The sequence below is a fragment of the Narcine bancroftii genome, chromosome 14 (genome assembly GCF_036971445.1).
Source record: "Narcine bancroftii isolate sNarBan1 chromosome 14, sNarBan1.hap1, whole genome shotgun sequence".
Classification (NCBI taxonomy): Eukaryota; Metazoa; Chordata; class Chondrichthyes; order Torpediniformes; family Narcinidae; genus Narcine; species Narcine bancroftii.
The window spans coordinates 61,534,842-61,559,516 of record NC_091482.1 but is presented as its reverse complement, the minus strand read 5'-3'; the positions used below and the strand labels follow the sequence as shown (position 1 = coordinate 61,559,516).

Sequence of the window (24,675 nt, the reverse complement as noted above, 5' to 3'; positions counted from 1 at the left end):
ATTGGATGAGTATAGATCATAGGGAATTCTTCTAAACTCTAGTGGACTGTGATAAGAGAGTGTATTTATTTTTACCTTGACTTCCACAGAGTATCTGTGTACATTCTCCCCACTAGGAAGTTCTGAGTGGAAATCAGGTGATGAAAGTTCTTTGGACAAAGCATTAACATGCACGTGTATTGAATTTAAGAATCACTTGCACTGGATTTTTAATCAATTCCTTATTTTCTTTAGATTTGGGAGAATGATTTATGCTGCCTTGAGTTGGTGCCAATGGATGTTACTAATTTGTTACGTTGAAAGAGTGGTGTGTCTAAATCCTGATGATCCTAATGTGTGCAGCCACTGGGAAAGGTAAAAGCAATCCCTTTTGTTCATTCCTAATTCTTTTCCTTCATGGATTTATGTGAAATTTTAAGTTTCTATTCATGAAAAATATAGTAGAAATTAATATTCAATTATATACCTACTTTTGAATGGGAAAGATTTTGCCTGATCTTGCTATGATTTTGATGGAGTAATGAGAAACAGATAAATATATATGTCATCAGTAGTTACTAAAAATCAGGCCTCGGAAATGCTGAGGGAAATGTTAGTGGGGCTTCCTTGTAAATGTATTGTGTTCTGGAAAAGTGGTGATAACATTTCCTCTTGAAAAGTGGGTCATGTCATGTTTCTTTATTTCAATACACACACTCTCTCTCATACAGTCTGTATTTATCCCTCCCCTTCCCCCCCCCCCCCCAACCCATCACTACAAATACACTTGAAAAGTTTATTTCAATGCCAATCATCAAGGGGTCTACGACCTCTACCAAAACCCAGAAAAATAAATATGCCTTCAAAGAAGAACCAAAAGCCTGAAAGGAAAAGAAAAGCACGTTGTCTGCTCTCGGTCCCTTTTCCGTATTCACACTCCCCGCCTCATCATTACAGGATGTTACCTCTTTCCTTTTTTTTCCTTTTTTTAAGGGTAGAATTAATCTATTCCATTACCTCAGGGTTTTCCCATGGACCATGGTTTCTTGTAAGTCTTTTGTACAGGTACTTTTAAGAAAGGAAGTATATTGATGGGATAAAAGAGATGTTTCAAAAGGACCTTTTAAGTTTAACCCATCATTGGGTAGCATTATGCAGAAGTTTTCATGTTAATAATTATCCATTTAGATCCTGAATAATTTATGTGCTTTCTATTTTATTCAAATTAAATTAATTTAGTTTCCTGTTTTTATTGTAAAGATGATTTTAACTAACACTTACACAAGTAGATACCTTGTTGTGATAACACACTTGCATATGTGACAAAAGGCACAACACGATATCTCTTTCAAACTGCCGTGCTAGTAATTCGATCATTTTGGCTCCTCCCTCAGCAATAAATTCCATTGCCTTTTTTTGTTATAAAATTCTGGAATAAATGAAACAATATTAGTATTTATAATTTAAGATATTTTTGAAGTGTTATTTCTTAACCATGTGGATAACAAATTGTATAAGTGAAATAAAGTTGTAATTGATAAATGTATTTGTAATATGTTAATATACAATTATACACACATGCACAGATAAAATATATTTTTCTGTAATACATAAAAAACAGAATTGTATTACGAAAAAAGAAACCTTATTTGAGGCTGTAAAATGAAGAACAGAATAATAAGAATTTGAAGTTTGGATTTTATAAAATTTAAAATGATTTTTTGTTAAAGCAGCAAATGAAAATTTCTTTCATGGATGATGAAAAGTTTTAAAAATAGAACAATGTTTTACTTGATGTGGGAATCACAGTATTGGAATATTCATTAATTACATATTTGGGAGTTCATCTTTTGTTTTACTAGAAGTGTTAATAAACCTATCACCATGGCATTAATCAGTTTAGTTGGTTAGATGTTCCCATCAAACAAAAATCAGTATTCTGATTTTGTAGCTAAACAGTTATTTGGAAAAAATAGAGGGAAAGAATAAGAGAGCCTACACATAATAAAATGCAGAGCATATATCATCAAAATTAATAAAAAAAAACAAGGTTATTTAAAGCAAGCTTGTTAAAGTAGCAACAGATTAAATATCAGAATGATGGTTGAGCTTAATCAAGCAGCCAAACTGTCCTACATTTTTAAATAAAGCATTTGCAAACCAAGCGCACAACTCAAACTATTGACTGGGCAAATTGGTATGAGTGCCACATTCTAATCAAGAGAAAGGCTAGATTAAATACTGGTATTGATTTGCTGTATATAGTATGATGACTTTGTCAAGTAGACATTAATAAATCAAATTGCAATGTAGTGAGTGGCCTTTATTGCCTGGTGGGATTAAATGTTGATTGTTAAATAGTTACCAACAATGTGTCTGATTCCTTCAAAGAAGCATCCAATTCCAACATTTTTTTTTCCCCACAACTTTATTTATTCATTCAACAAGGTTATTACATACATTAAAAAAAGTACATATTGTGAACAATTAAAAAAATATATATAAAAAAGAAGAGAGAAAAAAAGAAGAACCCCTCCCCCCTCCCCCTCTCAGCCAGCTCTCTTTAGGAAAGCCAAATAGGAAAAAAACACTGAAATATATTTACTAAAATCTAATGGTAAATTTAAATGTAAATATTCTGAATATAAAGACCACTTTTTAAGAAAAAAAGAATAATGATCATGTAAAACATACGTGATTTTTTTCCATTACCAAACAAGTTTTCATCTCATTATGCCATCTATTAATATCAATCACATTAGCAATTTTCCATGTACTTGCTATACATTTTTTTTGCTACAGATAAAGCTAAATATACAAAAGCAATCTGAAATTAATCTAATCCCAAATCTTTCAAAGGCTTCAACTCACCCAACAAAAATATTGTCGGGTCTAGAAATATTTTAATTTTATACAAATATTCCAAAAACAATTGAATTGCTTTCCAAAATGATTGTTTATGTACACATAATCAAACAGCATGAAAAAAAGTTCCAACCGAATTACCACATCTAAAACAAGAGTCTGATTCACTAAAAACCATATTTTTAAAAACTTTTCAGGTGTTAAATACAATTGATGTCAAAAAAATTGTAATTAACCATTGCATAACGAACATTTATCAATCTAGTAACACAATCATGACAGATATCTAACCAGTCATCCTCAGAAAAAGTAAGGTTTTCCCATTTAATCTTAGATCTATCCCATCCCTTTTTTTCTATACTCTCCTGTGATATTTGGTACATCAATGAAATATATCCCTTCTTTGGTACAATCACAAGAAAAGATTCAAATTTAGTCAATTTACGTAAAATCATATCTCTACCAAATATTTGTTTTACTAGGGATCGAAGTTGATAATAAACGAATAAAGAATTCTCATTAATACCAAAATCTTCCCTCATTTGATTAAAGGATAAAAATTGACCTTCTTTAAAACAATCCCCCAAGTTTTTTTATACCTTTAGATTTCCAATGTAATAAACATTGATTATACATTGAAAAAGGAATAAGTTGATTATTATATAATGGTGTTAAAGTCAATAATTTACCCTTAGAATCTATTGTTCTATTTTTCCTCATTCATAACTTCATTAAATGTTTTAGTATAGGCACATTATATTTTTGTAATAAATTCAAATTCCACTGAAACAAAATTGATGTATTTCAAATTCAAAAATATTCGCCATCTCAATTTTAGCCCAACTAGGGGGCCGTTCCAAATCCATTAATGAACTAATAAATTTAAGTTGAGCTGCCTCATAATAATTTTGAAAATGTGGTAAACTTAATCTCCCTAATATATATTTCCAAGTTAACTTATTCAAAGCTACTCTCGGAAATTTACCCTTCCATAAAAATTCCCTAACCATTTTATTTAAATCTCGAAAAAAATTCTTAAGTCAACACGGAATTGACTGAAACAAATATTGTATACGTGGAAAGATATTCATTTTAATTGTATTTATTCTTACAATTAAATTTATAGGAAGATCCTTCCACTTAATCAAAATCAGCTTTCATCTTTTTCATTAATGGTACATAATTTAATTTATATAAAGATTGATAATCAACATCCACATTTATACCCAAATATTTAATTCGATCAGTCCACTTCAAATTAATAATATTCTTATAAACTGAATAATCTCCTTCACCTATCGGTAAAATTTCACTTTTTTCCCCAGTTAACTTTATATCCATACAAAGATCCATATTGTGTTAAACATTCCTTCAAGTGTAAAAGTGACTGAGCTGGGTTTATTAAATATACCAATACATCGTCAGCAAATAGATTAATTTTATACTCCTCATCCAAAACTCTCCAACATGTTTATATAATACCGTCTACACCAGTGGTTCTCAACCTTTTTCTTTCCACTCACATATCAGTTTAAGTAAATCCCTATGCCATTGGTGCTCTGTGATTAGTAAGGGATTGCTTAAGGTGGTACGTGAATGGGAAGGGAAGGTTGAGAATCGCTGCAGTAGACCCAATTGTTACTGAAATATTTTGCTTGAGAAAAATTGTCATTGGCCCATTTCCTTTGGAGTTGCGGAACATAATGAGTCAATTACGATGATTAAAATATGCTTTTCAAACTTTTTCTATCAATTCACATACCACCTTAAGCAATCCCTTACTAATGAAAGAGCACTAATGGCATAGGGATTGCTTAAGGTGGAATGTGAAGGGGAAGGGAAGGTTGAGAATCGCTGCAGTAGACCCAATTGTTACTGAAATATTTTGCTTGAGAAAAATTGTCATTGCCCCATTTCTTTGGAGTTATGAAACCATGCACATAATGAGTCAATTAAGTACGATTAAAACAGTGGTTTTCAAACTTTTTCTTTCCACCCACATACCATCTTAAGCCATCCCTTACTAACCACAGAGCACCTATAGCATAGGGAATACTTAAAGTGGTAGATGAGTGGAAAGGAACAGGTTGAGAACCACTGATCTACACTCAATCAATTTGGAATTTCATCATAGGAATCAAATGATGTTGAAGTGGACAAATGGTGTATCCCAATTGTATCCCAATACCTTTCATTGGTGTTGACAAAGGAACTAGACGTTGCAGGTTTTAGTGAAGGAGAAGGTAAATTTCCAGTGCAAGTCTGCATAAATAATGAGGAGACTCTTGATGGGTTTAAAAGTAGATTAATTCCTTTAACTGGATGGGATTTATCCCATGGGAGGCACAGGATGAGATTGCAGGGACTCTGGCTGAGATTTTTAAATCCTCCTAGGTCACGTGAGGATCTAGATAACTGGAAGACAGCAAATGTTCTTCCTTTTCAAAAAAAAAGCTGCAGGCTAAAGTCTGTAATGAAATATCTGAGAGCCTAACATCAGTCAGGAAGTGACTGGAAATAAAATCTGATGGAAAGGATTAAGGATGAATGATCACTTGGAAATACAGGGTTTAATCAAGGATAGTCAGCATGGGAGCTAGCTGCAAAGTAGTAATTTACAGAGGAACCTTGGTGAACAGGTCTAAAGATCCTTGGGACTAGGCATTGTAGGTATATAACATATGTTAAGAAGACATATGGAAAGGCAGCACAGTTGGTGTAGCAGTTAGCGTAATGCCTTTATAGCGCCAGCAATCGGGACCGTGGTTTGAATCCTGCGCTGTGTATGGAATTTGTACATTCTCCCCATGTCTGCCTCTGGTTTCCTCTCACCATTCAAAACGTACCGGGGGTATAGATTAATTGGGTGTAAATTTGGTGGCATGGACTCGTGGGCCAAATGGCCTGTAACCTTGTTGTATATCTAAATTTAAAAAAATTAAAATTTAAAGAAAAATTAAAAATTAGCTTTCTTCATTAATAGGGGTATTGAACACAAGAACAGGGAAGTTTTGCTCTTGATTCTATAAAATATTGGTCAAGCCTCAGCCGGAGTACTGCATAGTTCTGGTCAGGACTCTGTAGAGAAGATGTGGTAGGTCTGGAGAGAACGCAGAGGAGATCACTAGAGTGTTGCTTGGAATGGAATGTTTCAGAAGGAAAGAGAAGAGAGCCTGAGTCTGTTTTCTTTGGAGCGAAGGAGGTTAAGAAGGGACATGGCTGAAATATTATGAGGTGAAAAGATAGGGTAAACTGCTTACCCCATATAATAGGTATACAAATCTATGGGGCAAAGGTTTAGGGGAGGAGTAATTAGAGGAGATTTATGGGGATTTTTTTCCACTCAGACAGAGTTGAGTATTGCTGGAGAGAATTGTTGAAACAGACATACTGACAGAATTTACAAAGCATTTCAAATGCTTGGGCATAAAGGTTGCGGGTTATGCTGGAAGGTGGGATTAATATAGGTGGGCACCCATTGGATAGCATGGACATGGTGGGCTGAATGCCTGCCTCCATGACAGATGGTTTTACAACTATTTTGTACAGATTGGAGTAGAAACCCCAAAATCTCATATTTGTTCACATTCTCCATCAATATTCCCCATTTCAGAGTTCTTGGTCATTCTTGTCAGGGAATATCCATTTAGAAAAGTAACTAAACTAGGAATCCACGAGGGCTGTAATTTTGTGGTAGACCCTTGAGGTGGGGAAAGTTTGATACCACGAGGACAAACTTACAAATTTGTGGAATTCCTGGGTATAGCCAGGCATTTAACAGTGGCCAGATAAGATCAGTTAGAAAGAAAGAGCACCTTTTTAATGATTAAAAAAAAATACCACTTTGAACAAGCCAACAGTTACAATTCAACACTGGCTGGTTTTCAAAGGATTGTTTCCTTTTTGCCCATGATTGACAGATGCACATAGCATATAACAAAAGAATTCAAAATTGTTTCTTCATGAACTATTAGAAAACAAAACTGTATTGAGTTGTGACCTGAGGATTTAAATTTTTTTTAATCAACTTATATTTTTATGCAGTAATAATGGAAGCTTTGCTGATTTATGGCTGATGCCTATAATACTTGAACTAATCTACACATTTCCATACATTTCAAAACCTGTTTTTTGATAGAAAGTGGTGTGTAAATCTAAACTATTGCTATCAATATTTTAGATGATGAATAATTGGTCTTTAAGTCATTATCTATGTATTTTCTTTCTTGTTATTAAAATTAGTTACTGTGTTTTTTTCCCCCCCCCCCAGTTACGCTGTCACTGTTCAGGAATCCTATGCCCATCCCTTTGACCAGGTCTACTATACTCGATGCACTGATATACTTAATTGGTTTAAATGCACCAGACACAGGTTTGTTTGAAATAAACTAACTGTTCATTAATATTGCAGTAAGGAATTAATTGTTTTCCAATTTATGTCCTTTTCTTTACAGCTATTGCAGTGTCTAATGCTAACCCTAAGAAAGAATCTCTAAATAATACAATAGCATTTAATTCCTTATTATTACCCTAACGTCCCTAACGTCGAAGTACTCGAGATGGCAGAGGTCGACAGCATCGAGTCCACGCTGCTGAAGATCCAGCTGCGCTGGGTGGGTCACGTCTCCAGAATGGAGGACCATTGCCTTCCCAAGATCGTGTTATATGGCGAGCTCTCCACTGGCCACCGTGACAGAGGTGCACCAAAGAAGAGGTACAAGGACTGCCTAAAGAAATCTCTTGGTGCCTGCCCCATTGACCACCGCCAGTGGGCTGATATCGCCTCAAACCGTGCATCTTGGCGCCTCACAGTTTGGTGGGCAGCAACCTCCTTTGAAGAAGACCGCAGAGCCCATCTCACTGACAAAAGGCAAAGGAGGAAAAACCCAACACCCAACCCCAACAAACCAATTTTCCCCTGCAACCGCTGCAACTGTGTCTGCCTGTCCCGCCTCGGACTTGTCAGCCACAAACGAGCCTGCAGCTGACGTGGACATTTTACCCCCTCCATAAATCTTCGTCCGCGAAGCCAAGCCAAAGAAAGATTACTGGATAAATGGGAATGGCCAAGGTTGTAATGTCCTCATTTGGTTTAGGTAATGGTCATAAATTAAGAGAGGATTGTTGTGATATCCTCTACATACATTGATAAATTTACTTAATAAAAGTACTTGCATAATTGTTGATTTCAACAAGCTCTCAAATTCTGGAACAATTACAACTGTATAATTTCTACATGACAACCTTATCAAGAAATTATAGGCTTTCTACATAGATACACTCATAAATAAATATCCCAAAACAAATAATATCACTTAATTATTATTTATCTTTTACCAGGAGTCCTCTCTGGGGGAATAAAAAACTCACAATACTATAATAGAAGTTACACAGCATCATAGATTGGAGAGTGCTTTCACTATCAGAGACCTTTGATTTCTGGGTCAATCGCTGTTTTGTCTATGTCATCTGATTTTTTTTGTTACCATTTTGGATTCTAGCCAATTGTGAATTTATGGAAACTCACAGTCACAAACACCTGTGGAGGCCAGTCGCTGGGTATATTTAAAGTGGAGGTTGATAGGTTCTTGATTAGTATGGGTGTCAAAGCTTATGGAGAGATTAAGAAAGGTGCCTCAGCCATGATACGAATGGCAGAGCAGACACAATGGGCCAAATTTTCCCATTGATTCTGGCTACCATGATCCCTGTTCTGTAAGAAATGGACTCATTGCTGTCATAATTTCATTCATATTATTTTGAATAAGAATATAGAATAGCAGAAAGATTGCATTTTATTAATCTTGACTGTTTTAATACAAAGGACGTGTTAAACAGAAGATGTATTAAGGCTTTTATATGGATTTACCATATGTGTGTTCCTTTTACTAAATTAAATGACTGCTTTTAAATATATGCAAATTGTCCAGTACATTTTAAATGTTATTAAAATATTCAAAAGTATTTATGTGAACTTTCTAATATCTAATCATAGATATTATTTGGTTAAATTACGCAAACCTTTAGATACGAAAATTTTCACAGGCAAATATTTCCCTTAGAATCAGCTACAAAACAGCTTATCGTCGTGGCCTAAGAACAATGTATAGAAGAAGATCACAGTGCTGCCCTGGATACTATCAAAATGAAGATTTCTGTGTTCGTAAGTATTGATTTTTATTTCAAATTACACAGCTGAACTGTTAGAACCACAGAACAATACAGCACCGAAACAGGCCCTTCACTCCTTCTAGTCTGTGCCAACCAATTATTCTGTTTAGTATCATCGACCTGCATCTGGACTAGATCCCTCCATAGCCCTCCCATCCAAATGCAAGTCCAGATTTTTCTTGAATGTCAAAATTTAGCTTGCAATTCAGCTGGCAGCTCATTCCACACTCCCACCACCCTCTGCATGGAGAAATCTCCTGCTGGTATTTACATATCTTTGATTTTGGCCGTTGTGAATTTGAGATCTAAATTAACATAAAAGTTCATTACTGAACAGTACTGGAATATCTTATGGATAATACTTTCAACTATGAGTTTGCTTGATTAAAAGGAAGGGTGTTTGCCTGATGACTTCCCCAACATTTATTATCAAATGAAGATTATTTTCTCCTTATGAAAACAAAGTTTAATTTTCTGAATTTGATCTTCATCAGGACCAGTAGATTAATCAAATCAACTGACTCTTTTGTAACTGGGCATTTTAAACTTCTGTAGAACAATCTTAATTTGGAATTGAAGACCTTGTGGTGGCACACCACTAGGCAGGCGAACTGGCCCCGCTTGTAATCCACGCGGTGGGGCTGCTGGCCAAAATGGTGCCATCGGGGGTTTCCCCTTCTTCTCAGCACAGGGCTCAGAAGCCCGTGCTGGGGGACCACATGACACCCAGGTGACGTCAGCGCTCCCCAGTGCGGTTCTCAGCAAGGTCCAGGCTGGGAATACAAGTCCAGCCCAGCAGCCTGCAATAAATCAGTTCTGCTCACTGAGCTCAACCTGTCTGGTTGTTTGTGTCATCTTTCAGTAGCCGTGTAGCTGCTGCGACAATTGGTGACCCCAACTGGTTCAAACGTCTTTGAACCCATCATGAGTGAACCTGGGATCAGTGCTATAGCTGTCAAGCTGCCTGAATTCTGGGTTGAGGAGCTGGAGACCTGGTTCAGCCATGCGGAGGCTCAGTTTCACCTCCGTCAGATTTAATCGGACACAACCAAATTCTACCATGTGGTCGCCGCCCTAGACCAGGCCACCGCCAAACACATGCTGCACCTCGTTTAGCACCCACCCGCCAAAGACAAATACGAGATCACCGAGCAAGTGCTCACCGGATCCCTCGGACTATCCAGGTGCCAGAGTGCCGCTCGGATGCTGCACCTCACCGCCCTGGGGGACAGGTCCCCGGTGGAGCTGATGGACGAGATGCTCATGCTCATGGGTGATCACAACAACTGCCCACTCTTCGAGCACATTTTCCTCAACCATCTCCCCGAGGACATCCGGCCATTTCTTGCCCAAGAGAGCTTTACCGACCTGAGGAAGGTCTCTCAAAAGGCCAAAGAGCTATGGCTTGAGCGATTCTCGGAGGGCTCAGCGGTCCAGCAGGTCACGAGGCATGGGCATGACCATGCCAAGCCCGCCTCTAGCGCTGCGGTAGAACATCCGGCCCCTGCAGGGGCCACTAAGAGCATAACCAGGGGCACGGCATCCACTCCATGCCTCGCTCTACCACCAGTGCTGGGGAACCAAGGCTCAGAAGTGTCGTCAGCCCTGCTCGTTTCCCTGGAATGAGCAGGCAGGCCCCTGTTAATGGCTGCGGCATCTGGCCAAGGACACAGCCTCCTCTACGTGCAGGTTCCTCGTCGGCACTGGGGCCCAGATCAGCGTCATCCCAGCCACGGCCATCGAGTCCAGGAACCGACCTCGAGAACCTCCCCTCCGTGCGGCCAATGCAACAGAGATCTAGGCGTTTGGAGACAATACAGTCCACTTCCAGATCGGCTGACGAAAGTTCTTGTGGAGGTTCACCATCTCATCCCTTCCGACCGCCATCCTGGGTGCCAACTTCCACCTCGCCCAAGGGCATCTGATGGACATTCTGGGTAGGTGCCTGATGGACGCCTGTACTTTCCAGGGCGTTTGCCTTGACGACTCCCGCACAGAGCAGCTGCAGATGGCCACAATCAGCGTGCCCAGAGACGAGTTCCAGCAAATCCTGGATGAGTTTCCGACCCACCTCAAGCCATAGTTCTCCGCTGCCTCGCCGTGCCATAGGGTGTTCCACCATATCCCCACCAAGATCCCACTGGTTCACGGCAAGGCATGCCGGCTCCCGCCTGACAAGCTCCAGGTGGCGAAGGAGGAGTTTCCACATCTGTTGGAGCTGGGGATCATTCAGCGGTCCGACAGCCCGTGGTCCCGAAAGCCTCCAGCAGCTGGTGCCCCTGCGAAGACTATTGATGGCTTAACGAGGTGACAGTTCCTAACCGTTACCCCATCCCTCACATCCAGGATTTTACGGCCAATCTGCATGGTGCAAGGGTTTTCTCCAAGGTTGACCTGGTGCACGAGTATCACCAAATCCCGGTGCACCCTGAGGACATACCCAAGACAGCCATCATCACCCATTTCGGCTTGTTCGAATTCCTTCGCATGCTGTTCAGGCTCAAGAACACCTTCCAGCACCTCATGGACTCAGTGGTCAGGGACCTGGATTTCGTCTTCAATTACTTAGACGACATCCTCATTGCCAGCGGGGATTGGGTGCAACACAATGCCCACCTGCGCACTATCTTGTCCCGGCTGGCTGACTTTGGCCTCACCATCAGCCCAGCCAAGTCCCAGTTTGGGAAAGAGTCCATGCAGTTCCTGGGCCATACCATCACGGCTGAGGGAGCCACGCCCACCGATATGAAAGTCGCCGCTATCAAGGAGTTCCCACATCTGGACAATCTCAAGGGACTGCAGGAGTTCGCGGGTATGGTCAACTTCTACAACCGATTCATCCTGGGAGCTGCGCGCATCATGCAGCTGCTATTCACCCTCATCGCAGCCAAGCACAAAATGCTCACCTGGACCCCAGAGGCCTGCAGTGCATTCGAGGCCACCAAGGGCACCCCTGTGAAGGCTACCATGCTTACCCACCCACACACCGACCTGCATATGGCACTCTCCGTTGATGCCTCTGCCACAGCCGTCAGCGCTGTCCTGGAGCAGCAGGTGAACGGACAATGGAAGCCACTGGCATTCTTCAGCCACAAGTATAGCACTTTTGACCGTGAGTTACTGGACATGTACCTGGCGGTGCGGCATTTCTGCTATTTCTTGGAAGGGAGGACTTTTACCATCTTCACTGACCATCAACCCCTCACACAGGCACTCGCAATGGCGAAGGACCACTGGTCGGCCTGCCAGCAGCATCACCTCTCCTTTATGTCGGCGTTTACCACCGACATTTGGCACAAGGCGGGGATGGACAACGTAGTCGCCGATGCACTCTTGTGACTGGTCATCTGCGTGCTGATGCCTGGCCTTGACTTCGACCAGCTTGCCTGGGACCAGAAGTCTGATGAGGAGACACGAGCCTTCAGGACTGCCATCATGGGCCTGCGGTTCCGAGACCTCCTGACTCCGAGCGGCAGAAGTACCGTCCTGTGCGATGTCTCCATGGGCACCCCGCGGCCAGTGGTTTTCCAGCAGTGGTGCAAGCAAGTCTTCCATCACATCCATGACCTTTCACACCCGTCCATCAGGTCCACGATCTGGATGGTGTCAGAGCGATTCGACTGGCATGGACTGCAGAAGCAGATCGAGATGCACAGGCACACCAGGGCGCCCATGCAAGAGTTCGAGCACGTCCAGGAATGGTTCAGCCACATTTGCGTGGACATAGTTGGTCCCTTACCCATTTCACGGGGCAACCGTTACCTGTTCACAGTGTTGGACGCACCACTAGTTGGCCCAAGGTGATCCTGAAGCCAGACACCTCCATGGACTCCTACTCCCAAGCACTGTTGCATGGTTGGGTCACCCAGTTTGGAGTTCTGAATCACCTCTCCATCGATCGGGGCACCTAGTTCACCTTTGTGCTCTGGGTACATCTCGCCAACAGGTTGGGGATTGAGTTACACCCCACCACGGCCTATCACCCACAGGCCAATGGGTTGGTCAAGCATCTGCACCGCCACCTTTAGTCGGCACTTAAGACCCACCTCACCGGTCCCGACTGGGTGGACGAACTGCCTTGGGTACTCCTGGGCATCCGCTCCACGCCCAATGAGGATCTGCAGACGTCATCAGCTGAGCTGGTCTACGGTGCACTGCTGGCACTTCCTGGTGAGTTCATCAACGCGCCTCACAACACCCAGCGATCGCCGCATGAGCTGTTTCCCCACCTCCGGGCCCGCTTGGACTCGTTCGCACCCCCACCGCCGCCCAGACATGGCATACGGCCATCTCACGTCCCCAGCAAGCTGCTTTCTGCAGAGTATGTTTTTATTCGGCGGGGCCCACCTGTGGCACCTCTGCAGAGACCTTACGAGGGGCCGTACAAGGTTGTCCAGCGTTCAGGGTCTACGTTCACGCTGGACATTGGCGGCAGGCGGGAACTGTTTACTGTGGACAGGCTGAAGCCAGCACACCTCAACCCCACCGAACCAGTGATAGTGGCCCAGCCCAAGAAGTGAGGCCACCCAGCTAAAATGGACATTGGCGCCGGTTCTGGGGGGGGGGGGGTCCTGTGCGGCAGCACACCACTAGGCAGGTGAACCGGCCCTGCATGTAATCCACGTGGCGGGGCAGCTGGCCAAAATGGCATCGTCGGGGGTGGGGTTTCCCTTTATTCTCAGCACAGGGCTCAGAAGCCCGCGCTGGGGGATCACATGACGCCCAGGTGATGTCAGTGCTCCCCAGCACAATTCTCAGCCAGGTCCAGGCTGGGAGTACAAGTCCAGCCCAGCAGCCTGCAATAAATCAGTTCTGCTCACTGAGCTCAACCCGTCTGGTTGTGTGTTCTTTCAGTAGCCGTGTAACTGCCGCTACAACCTCATGAATTACACGTGATCCTAAAGGCATTTTATATTAGAACTGCATAGTGCAGGAGTACTCCCTCATTATAAGCTGAGACCAGGCTGCCCCTCATCATTGCCCTCACACACATCATCAAACTACCTGTGATCAATTTTCCATAAATATCTGGATTTCAACTTCATTATCATCTGATTCTACAAGTAACATAACATAACATATATAACATAACAATTACAGCATGGAAACAGGCCATTAGGCCCTTCTAGTCCGCACCGAACCAAACACCCCTTTCTAGTCCCACCTCCCTGCACAATGCCCATAACCCTCCATCTTCTTCTCATCCATATACCTGTCCAACCTTTTCTTAAATAATACAATTGACTCCGCCGCCACTATTTCTCCCGGAAGATCATTCCACACAGCTACCACTCTCTGAGTAAAGAAGTTCCCCCTCATGTTACCTCTAAACCTCTGCCCCTTAATTCTTAACTCATGTTCTCTTGTTTTAAACTTTCCTCCTCTTAACGGAAATAGTCTATCCACATCCATTCTGTCTATCCCTTTCATAATCTTAAATACTTCTATCAAATCCCCTCTCAACCTTCTACGCTCCAAAGAATAAAGACCCAATCTGTCCAATCTCTCCCCATACTCCAGATGCTTAAACCCAGGCAACATTCTGGTAAACCTTCTCTGCACTCTCTCCACTCTGTTTATATCCTTCCTATAATTAGGCGACCAGAACTGCACACAGAACTCCAAATTAGGCCGCACCAACGTCTTATACAATCTCAACATCACCTCCCAACTCCTATATTCCATGCAATGATTGATAAAGGCCAGCCTTCTTCACCACCCTATTCACGTGAGTTTCTACCTTCAGGGAACGATGTACCGTTACTCCTAAATCTTTCTGCTCTTCTGTATTCCTCAATGCTCTCCCATTTACCACATATGTCCTATTCTGATTCTTCTTACCAAAATGAAGCACCTCACACTTATCAGCATTAAATTCCATCTGCCATTTTTCAGCCCACTTTTCTAAGCAGCCCAAATCCCTCTGCAATCCTTGAAAACCTTCTTAATCCATAAAAGCAGCATTCTCTGGTCTTTGGTGCAAAAATATGCCAACACACAACCAGACATAACACACATACAAACAATGCCTGTGCAGTAGTGTGTGTGTATAAATCAACATTGTTTAATAAATGGTAGAGTCTCAGAGGGTTAATGTGAGCAGTTCATTCCGCAGTCTTACTGCCCTTGGGAAGAAGCCGGTTCCTCAGCCTACTGTTTCTGGCTGTTCCTCCTGTATCTCTTCCCTGATAGGAGTAGCAGAAAGATGCTGTGTGCAGTGTGGTAGGGGTACTCAACGATTTTGCGTGCCCACTTAAAACCATGATCCCAGTAGGTCATGTTGATGGTTGGGGGAGGAGAGGGAGACCCCAGTGATCCTCTCTGCCGGTCTGATGGCTATGTGGATTGACCTCTGATCCAATGCTCGAAACCACATTGTGACACTTCATAGAAATCCTATAGAAAGTCAACAGGATGGTGGCCAGTTTCTTGCCTGCCTCCGTCTTCTCAGGAAGTGCAGTTGCCGTTGCACCTTCTTAACAAGTGAGGAGATGTGTGTCCAGTAAAGGTCACTTGTTAGGTAGACTCCAAGGAACTTGGTGCTCTCAACTCTCTCCACAGAGAAGGGTGGTCATTCCTGGTCCTACTGTTGTTTGTTCATAAACCTCGGAATTTCCTCAGTTAGGATAGGGCGAGTTTGATGGGCCTCATTAGACTAACAGCTGTATTCTAATGTCATGACAAAGCTGAAACCAGCTTGGACCTAACCATTGCCAGGGCAGGTGGGTCGCTGCTGCACTCTGTGAGCCAGCTGCCACTTCCTGCCTGGCAACAACAGTGGTAACAATCTAAAATAAGTTGAATGTAAAATATTTTAGTGCTTCCTGAGGAAGTCATACAGTGGAGTTTGAGTTAACAAGCAGCTGAATTACCAGTGTGAGGGCTTTTCTGCAAATTTTCAAAGGAAAATGCTGTCAGTTTAATAAACCTGTGCTTCCCTGCTTAAGAGCCTGCCTCCGGGGAATACAATAGGAGTATATTTACTTTGGAAGTGTATGCTAGAATAGCAATGGTGCATTAATTCCCATAGTACATTAAAGTACAATTGTGCATTAAAGTGATTTAAGAGGAAGTAATTCAAACCTTTCAGTCAGATTGATGAGACTTTCATCCTGGATTTGTAGGAGGCTTAGGGGGGAACTTATCGAGGTTTATAAAATCACCAATGGTGTACATAAAGTAAATATAGATAGTCTTTTATCCAGGTCCAGAAATCTAAAACAAGAGGGTGCAGATTTATGGTGAGAGGGGTAAGATTTAAAAGGATTCTAAGATGTGTCAATTTCAATGCAAGGAGTATTGTAGGAAAGGCAGACAAGCTAAGATCATATATTGGCATGTGGCCAGCACCATCTTGGTCATTAGTCTTCACACCATTAAGGATATCCTTAAGAGGTGGTGCTTTAAGAAAGAACCTTCTATCATCAATGACCCTCACCACCCAGGCCATGCCCTTACTCACTGCTACCATCAGGGAGGAGGTACAGGACCATAAAGACACACACTCAACGTTACTAAACAGTTTTTTCCCTTCGCCATCAGATTTCTGAATGGACAATGAACATATCGACACTACCTCACCTTTTCTCTTTTTTACACTAATTACTTTTTCTTAAAACTTGTATTTACAAAATTTAATTTCTAGTAATTTTGCACCTCGTTCTGCATAATCCTGCTGCTGCAAAAGAACAAATTTCATGACACATGTTCATGACAATAAACTGAATTATGACATTGTGACCATTAGTAAAACTTGTTTGCAGGCAGGTCAGGTATGGCAGCTCAATGTTCCGGTGTGGCATTGCTAGTCAAAGAAAGTAGTACTCAGACAGGACAAACTAGAGGCTGTATGGGTGGAACTGAAGAATAGGAAAGTTACGACCACATTAATCGAGTTGTATTATGGATCCCCCAAGAATTGGAGGAGCAAATCTGCAGAGAAATAGCAGATAGGAAACATATAGTTGTGAATGTAGGTGCTTTTAAATTTCCACATATTGTCTGAGGCTCCCATATTGTAAAAGGGTTGGACGCAGTGTTCCCTCCAAGTTGTGTGTGTGCTCACAAAAGAAATCAATAAGCGGACTGTTTGATGTGAGTGTGCATGCACTGGCTGGATGGTTTAGAGTTTGTCAGATATGTTCAGGAATAATTTCTAAATCAATAGAGCTATCAAGTAAAGAGTGTGCAGCACTGGATCTCCTATTAGGGAAAGAGACAGGACAGGTGGTGGAAGAGTGTGTCGGGGAACACTTTGGGTCTAGTACGAGAATGGGTCTGGTCCTTGAGTTGAGATGCTAAATCGAAGAAAGGCCGATTTTGAGGAAATGAGAGAAGATCTAGAAAGCATGGATTGGACTGGGGCAGTGGTTCTCAACCATTTTATTTCCACTCACATACCACTTCAAGTATTCCCTATACCATAATTGCTCTGTAAGGGATTGCTTAAGGTGGTATGTGAGTAGAAAGAAAAAGTTTGAAAACCACTGTTTTAATCGTACCTAATTGACTAGTTATGTGGATGGTTTCATCACTCCAAAGGAAATGGGGAAATGGCAATTTTTCTCAAGCAAAATATTTCAGTAATAATTGGGTCTAGAGCAGTGGTCCTCAACCTTTTCCTTTCCACTCACATACCACCTTAAGTAATCTCTTACTAATTACAGAGCACTGATGGCATAGAGATTACTTAAAGTGGTATGTGAGTGGAAAGGAAAAGGTTGAGGACCACCAGAATAGGTTGTTTTCAAGCAAGGATGTTTTCAGTAAGTGGCAGGCCTTTAAAGGTGATATTTTTAAAATACAGAGTTTGTATGTTCCTGTCAAGGTTAAAGACAAAGCTAACAGGTATAGGGACCTTGGTTTCGAGGTAAATTGGGGATCTGGTTAAGAAGAAGAGGGGTGTATAATAGGTATAGGCAGGAAGGAGCAAATGAGGTACTTAAGGAATGCAAAAAAAAACCCAAGAAAACAGAGGGCTAAAAGAAGACATGAGGTTGCTTTGGCTGAAAAAGTGAGGAAAAATCCAAAGAGATTCTACAAATATATTCGAAGCAAAAGTCTAATAAGGGACAAAATTGGTCTGCTTGAAGATAAGAGTTGTTGGCTATGTATGGAGTCAAAAGAGATAGGGGAAATCTTAAATGGATGTTTTGTATCTGTATTTATTCAGAAAACTGGCACAGAATCAATGGAAGTGAGCCAAACAAGTGGTGGGGTCTTTGAACCTTTCCAGATTAAAGAGGAGAAGATGTTTGCTGTCTGTAGAGCGTGTTAAAAGAACCAAAGACTTGTTGATCCAAACCAAGGCTTTTATTAACTGAAAGATTGGAGCATATCACAAGTAGGTCAACCAGTCCAGAATGACCTGGTCTGGTTAGGAGCAATCCTTTAAGACCTGCCAGTCGGTGTGGCTACACTCTCAGCCAATCACAGTCATCCTACACTACAATCTGAACATATACACATTAGTGATAGAATCTGTACCATCACATTCACCCCTTCTTTGAGAACTGACCCCGGAGTGGATGGAGGTTAGGGGCTGTACCGGTCAGGAGACCTGACCATCTGGCGTGACTGCCGTGGCGCCGGGATTGGCGTCGCTGGAGTTGTGTTGCCAGCAGGCTCATAGGGTGCGGCCACTGCTTCGCTCAATTCCCCAACGACATTGTCGACAGTCTGGCCTGAGCTGGTGGGGTGGTGCTGGTCCCTCTGTTCAAGCACATGACCTGGGGGAGAAGGAATAGGGCGAGGTTGGGTTAAAGGGACTTCTGCGCCTGATCCGGCTTGGGCTAGGTCCCTTACTGGGTCCTCCCACCCGTCCGGGTACTCAACGTAGGCATAATGCGGGTTCACATGGAGCAGAGTCACTCGGTCAAACAAGGGGTCATTCTTTGAGTACTGGACGTGGTGTCATAAGAGAACCAGACCAGGAACCATGAGCCACGCCAGTGTGGTCGCTCCCGATTCGGATTTCCTCAGGAAAGAGAACATTCTTTCATGGGGGGTGGCATTGGTTGCGGTGCATAGGAGAGGGTGGATGGAGTGTAGGGCACTAGTGAGCACGTCCTGCCAGCGAGAGGTGGGGAGACCTTTGGACTGGAGGACAAGCGTAACCGCTTTCTAGATGGTGACATTCTCTCTTTCGACTTGCCCATTACCGCATGGGTTATAGCTGGTGATCCTGCTCGAAGCAATACCACGCTCCAGAAGGTACTGCCGCAGCTTAGCGCTCATAAACGATGACCCCCTGTCACTGTGGATGTAACTGGGGAACCCGAAGATGGTGAAGATGCTGTGCAGGGCCTCTATGACTGAGGAGGCGGTCATGTCCGAGCAGGGCACAGCGAACAGGAAGCGGGAGTACTCGTCGATGGCCGTAAGGATCTAGGTGTTACGGTTGGTTGACGGTAGGGGCCCCTTGAAGTCTATGCTGAGACGCTCAAAGGGGCGGGTGGCTTTGATGACGTGGGTGTTCTCTAGACGGAAGAAGTGGGGCTTGCACTTAGCGCACACTGGGCAGGCTCAGGTCATGGAGCGAATCTCCTCGACCGTGTAGAGCAGGTTGCAAGCTTTGACAAAGTGCGTGAACCTAGTGACCCTTTCAGAGCTCCTCATGGAGTCTCTGCAGCCTGTCCAGTTGTATGTTGGCGCAAGTCCCCCTGGAGAGCGCATCTGGCGGGTCATTGAGTTTACCAGGCCGATATAGTATGTCATAATTAAAGGTGGAGAGCTCGATTCTCCACCTGGCGATTTTTGTCATTCTTGATCTTACCTCGCTAGGTATTGCTCAACATGAAGGAGACCACGTGTTGGTCGGTCAGCAGTGTAAAGCGCCTGCCAGTGAGGTAGTGTCTCCAATGACGTACTGCTTCGACTATGGCCTGGGCCTCCTTCTCGACAGAGGTGTGTCGGTTCTTAGGACCCTGGAGGGTTCAGGATAAGATTGCTACCGGCCGGCCGGCCGGCAGGCCTGGTTCAAAATGGCTGCCAGTGCAAAGTCGGACGCATCGCTCTCGACTTGGAATGGAATGGAGTCGCCGATGGCGTGCAGCGTTGCAGCAGCGATGTCCGATTTGATGCGGTCGAAGGCCGCTCTGGCTTCGGTTGATGGGGGAAGGAGGTGGTCTTGATGAGTGGCCGTGCCTTGTCGGCATAGTGTGGAACCCATTGGGCATAGTAAGAGAAAAAGCCCAGGCAGCGTCTGAGTGCCTTCTGGGTGTGGGGGGAGGTGTAAGTCCATGAGGGGACGCATGAGGTCAGGGTCTGGCATTACCACCCCGTTCTCCACCACACAACCCAGAATTGTGAGCCGAGTGGTCTGGAAGACACACTTGTCAAAATTGTAGGTCAAGTTCGGCCAAGTTGCAGTCTGAAAAAATTTCTCAAGGTAGGCATCATGATCCTCCGTGTCATGGCCGCAGATGGTGGCATTATCCAGATATGGGAAAGTAGCAGTCAGCCCATTCTGGTCCACCATCCGGTCCATTTCCCGCTGGAAGACTGCGACACCATTTGTGACCCAAAAGGATACCCTGAGGAATTGATACAGCCGCCCATTCACTTAGAAGGCTGTGAAAGGTCGGTCTTCTCGGCGGATCGGGAGCTGATGATAGGCCGAACATAAGTCAATGGTGGAAAATACGCAGTATTGGGCGATCTGATTCACCACATTCGTGATCCATGGAAGTGGGTATGCATCCAGAAGCGTGAAGCGGTTGATTGTCTGGCTGTAGTCAACCACCATCAGCAGCTTCTCCCTGTTTGGTGGCCACAGGCTTCCAACCGGGGTGAGGTTTGCAAAAAGCACTGGTGGAGCAACTCGGAGGGTAGAGAGACTACAGGTGAGGCCCCAGGGCGCGGGGGCGGGTGGCTCGGGCTGCTGCTGGCAGGAGGCTTCCAGGGTGGAGTGGTTACGGACAGTGAGTGGACCTTGAGCCCCCCCCCCCCCCCCCCCCCCAAAGTGCAGGGAAACGGTTTGAAACTGGCACTGAAAATCTAATCCCAGCAGTGCAGGGGTGCACAATTGGGGAAGGACTAATAGTTTGAAATCTGTGAACGTGATACCCTGGACTTTCAGGGTCACCACACAATACCCCTTTTCCCTAGTCAAGTGCGATCTGGTCGCCAATGAAATTCTCTATGCAGTGGGGAGAATAGCCAGTCCGCAACAGTGGGCCAGGTCTGGGCGGATAAAACTGTCAGTTGGCCCCGAGTCAAATAAGCAATTGGTATAGTGTCCATGCACTTTAATCAGTTCCATTGCTTTTGTGAGGGGATGGGGTAAGTCCTGGTCGAGGGTTACTGATGCAGAGACTTGTAATGGGTACAGTGGAGTCCTGCGTGATGATGTCACGCAAACACTTGGGCCTTAAGAGACAGCGTCGAGGAGTTGGTGTTTCTGCCTGCAGCCTGCTGGGGGCATCGGCCAGCCAACGGTAAGTGTTGGGGGTCGCTGCTTGCGGTGGGGTGGTCAGCCGGCGGCGGCGGGTCCCAGGTCGGCAGCGTCAGGCCTCCCGTCGGCAGCGTCGGTGGGTACTGGGTCGGTAGCGTTGACATGTCCCTGGTTGGCAGCATCAGTGGGTACTTGGGTCGGTGGTGTCGGTCGCAGCTGTGAGTACCTGGTCAGCTGCCTCGGTGGATAGTTCCTTCTCTGGCTGGAGGCCTGGGACTAGAGGTGTAGCTCAAGGATCTGTGCTGGGTTCATTGTTGTTTGTCATCAATGACCAGGATTATAATGTGGTAAATCAGGTCAGCAAGTATGCAGTTGGATCTGGACCAGCTGGAAAAAATGGGATGCAAAATGGCAGATGGAATTTAATGAAGACCAGTGTGATGTGTTGTAGTTTGGAAGGAGAAACCAAGGTAGGATATATGATAAATGGTAAGGGATTGCTTAACAATGAATACATCTTAATTGTTCAGGTGTTCCAGGGCTTTGTGTAGAGCCAGTGAGATGGCATTTGCTGTAGACCTGTTGCTATGATAGGTGAATTGGAATGCAGGGCACTGAGAAATGCAGTAGAACAAAGGGATCTGGGAATACAGATACACAATTTCTGAAAGTGACATCACAAGTAGATAGGGTTGTAAAGAGAGCTTTTAGTACTTAGGCCATCATAAATCAAATTAATGAGTATAGGAGTTGGGATGCAATGGTGAATTTGTTGTAAGAGATTGGTGAGACCAAATTTGGAGTATAATGTGCAGTTTTGGTCATCTAACTACAGGAATGATATCAATAATATTTAAAGAGTGCAGAGAAGAATTACAAGAATGTTGCCAGAACTTGAAGACCTGAGTCACAGGGAAAGGTTAAATAGATTAGAACTTTATTGCCTGGAGTGCAGAAGAATGAAGGGAGATTTGATTGAGTAAGCACGTATATTCCACTGAAGTTAGGTGAGATAAAATCTTGAGGATATGGGTTAAGGATGAAAGAGGAAAAGTTTTAAGGGAAGATTAGATTAGGGAGAACTTCTTCACAAAAAATAGTGAGAGTGTGGAACATGCAGGCTTAATGTTGACATTTAATTAAAAAAAAGTGGACAGGTACATGGGGCTGGGGGGAGGGGGGTGGTATAGAGGGATATGATTCATGTGCCGGCCAAAATAATAGTTTGGCACAGATTAGAATGGCCGAAGGGCCTGTTTCCGTGCTGAAGAATTCTTGACTTAAATGTATATTAAAACTGATTCATCGTTTTAAGCAAATCTTTGTAAAATTACCAAGAAAATAATACTCTATATGTCAGCAAGTAAAAGTATGTGGTTTTAAATGTTGAGAAACCTGGTGTGCTTGAGGTGTTGGAAAAAAGACACGACTAAAACAACTTTTAAACAGAAAGAGAACCAAGTTCTTCATCCAAAGAATTGTGCAACATATTTGATGGATTTTAGTGTGGGTTAAAGTGTTTTGCTTTATCTGTATTTTTGAATTACTCTATGTGGCCCTCCATTCCATTATTCTGATCATTTGAGTCAACTAACACATTTTCTTTTAAAGAGGGAAGCAAGTGTTTATGTTGCCATTTCTGAACTTCAGTCCATTCATCTACCATGATAAAAAGTTAGAGATAAATAGGAAAATATAGAGATCAGGAAAGAAACTGTGTGACAGCCATTGAGAGAGATAAAGAAAAGGAAGGAAGGGATGAAAACTACTCTAGGATGATGGTGGCAAAAATTATAAAAATATGAATTAATGCATGTTTATTGTGGAAAATTAGTCATTAATAAAATATGTTGGTTAAATGTGATACCAGTGATGAATGGTGGTTGATTTTACCATTCTTTTGAAATGAAACTGTTGTTAATGCAGTTTTCTCTGCAGGGGTTTTAACATTGGAAATAAAATTGCTTGACTCAACCACACATGGAGAGATGGCACTTAATTATGTTTTCAGTTAAAAGAGGTTGTTGATCAAAGTACTCAATACCTGTATTAACCTTTTGAGCTCAATCACTTCAAAATATAGAATAGCTTCTTGGTTTTTGCAAATTCCTCCTTCGCCTGCCATTTCATGAGGCAGTTTGATTGTTCAAGTGAAGTAAATATTTCAGACAGACCATGGTTTTTAGTCAAATTTTAGTTGGAGATGCTAGCCTATTTTTTTAAAAGAAACAGTATTTTATGAGGATTTAGTGAAATACATTATTTTCTGCATATTCTAGTGAATTTTGGGACATCCATCAGTGTTTTTTTTTCTTAATCATTAATGAATTTCAGTGGTCTTGTCTTGTGGCTCATCCCATAATTCAGCAATTGTACTTGCTTCCATTAGAGAAAAATAGAAAAAACTCTGTTTTTCATTTGTTTAGTTTAAATAATTGGATAAGTTTGCTTAATTTTATGCAAAAATCAACTTGCTGGAGGAATCCAGTGAATTAGGTAGCATCTGTGGGATGGTGACTGAAGATGTAGAGCAGTATAAAGCATTGGAGGGAGGAGTAAGAGAGGGGCTGGTAGATGATCTAGTGGAGCCAGATGAGGTGGGGAATGAAAGGCCTCAGGAAACCAGATGGTGGAAGGACAGAGCTGTTTAGAGACAGACGCTGTAGGTAACAGGTGGATACACAAGGGAAAAAAATGGACAGATGCTACCAGGTGGGTGAGGTAAGAGAGAAGGTAGTGACAGAGGCTAGAAGCTGATAAGTGGAACCAGATAAGAGAAGGATGATGGCTGGCCATAAGGAACCAGATAGGGAACCTGCCTTAATGACTCATGGCCTGTAGTATTTGCATCAACAGTGTTTTGAAAAGCTGGTGTTGAAGCATATCAGCTCCTGTCTGAGTGGTAACATGGATACATTCCAATTTGCCTATCATAGCAACAGGTCTACGGCGAATTCCATCTCACTGGCTCTACACAAAGCCCTGGAACACCTGAATAATTAAGATGTATTCATCAGGATGCTCTTAATCAACTAGAGTTCAGCAATTAACATCATCATCCCTTTAAAACTGATCAGCAAACTCCAAATCCTGGGACTCAACACCCCACTGTTTAATTGCATCAAGGATTTCCTCACTTCCAGACCACAATCTGTGAAGATTGGCAAGAACATCTCCACAATCTCCATCAGTACTAGAGCACCACAGGGCTGCATTCTGAGCCCCCTGCTCTAATCACTTTAAACCTACGAATGTGTGGCTCGGTA

At 43.1% G+C, this 24,675-nt stretch overlaps 1 protein-coding gene across 3 annotated transcripts in view; it reads left to right on the top strand.

The window, feature by feature from the left end:
• Positions 1-24,675, top strand: part of megf11 (multiple EGF-like-domains 11) — a 270,916-nt gene that overhangs the window by 36,727 nt on the left and 209,514 nt on the right. For all 3 annotated transcript variants that reach the window (XR_011348711.1, XM_069910932.1, XM_069910933.1), the window contains 3 exons: positions 235-354; positions 7,115-7,216; positions 8,907-9,007. Coding sequence is in view for 2 of the 3 variants with exons in the window: in XM_069910932.1 (XP_069767033.1) it covers positions 245-354; positions 7,115-7,216; positions 8,907-9,007 (313 nt within the window). In the remaining variant the exon portion in view is untranslated. The remainder of the gene's footprint in view (positions 1-234; positions 355-7,114; positions 7,217-8,906; positions 9,008-24,675) is intronic.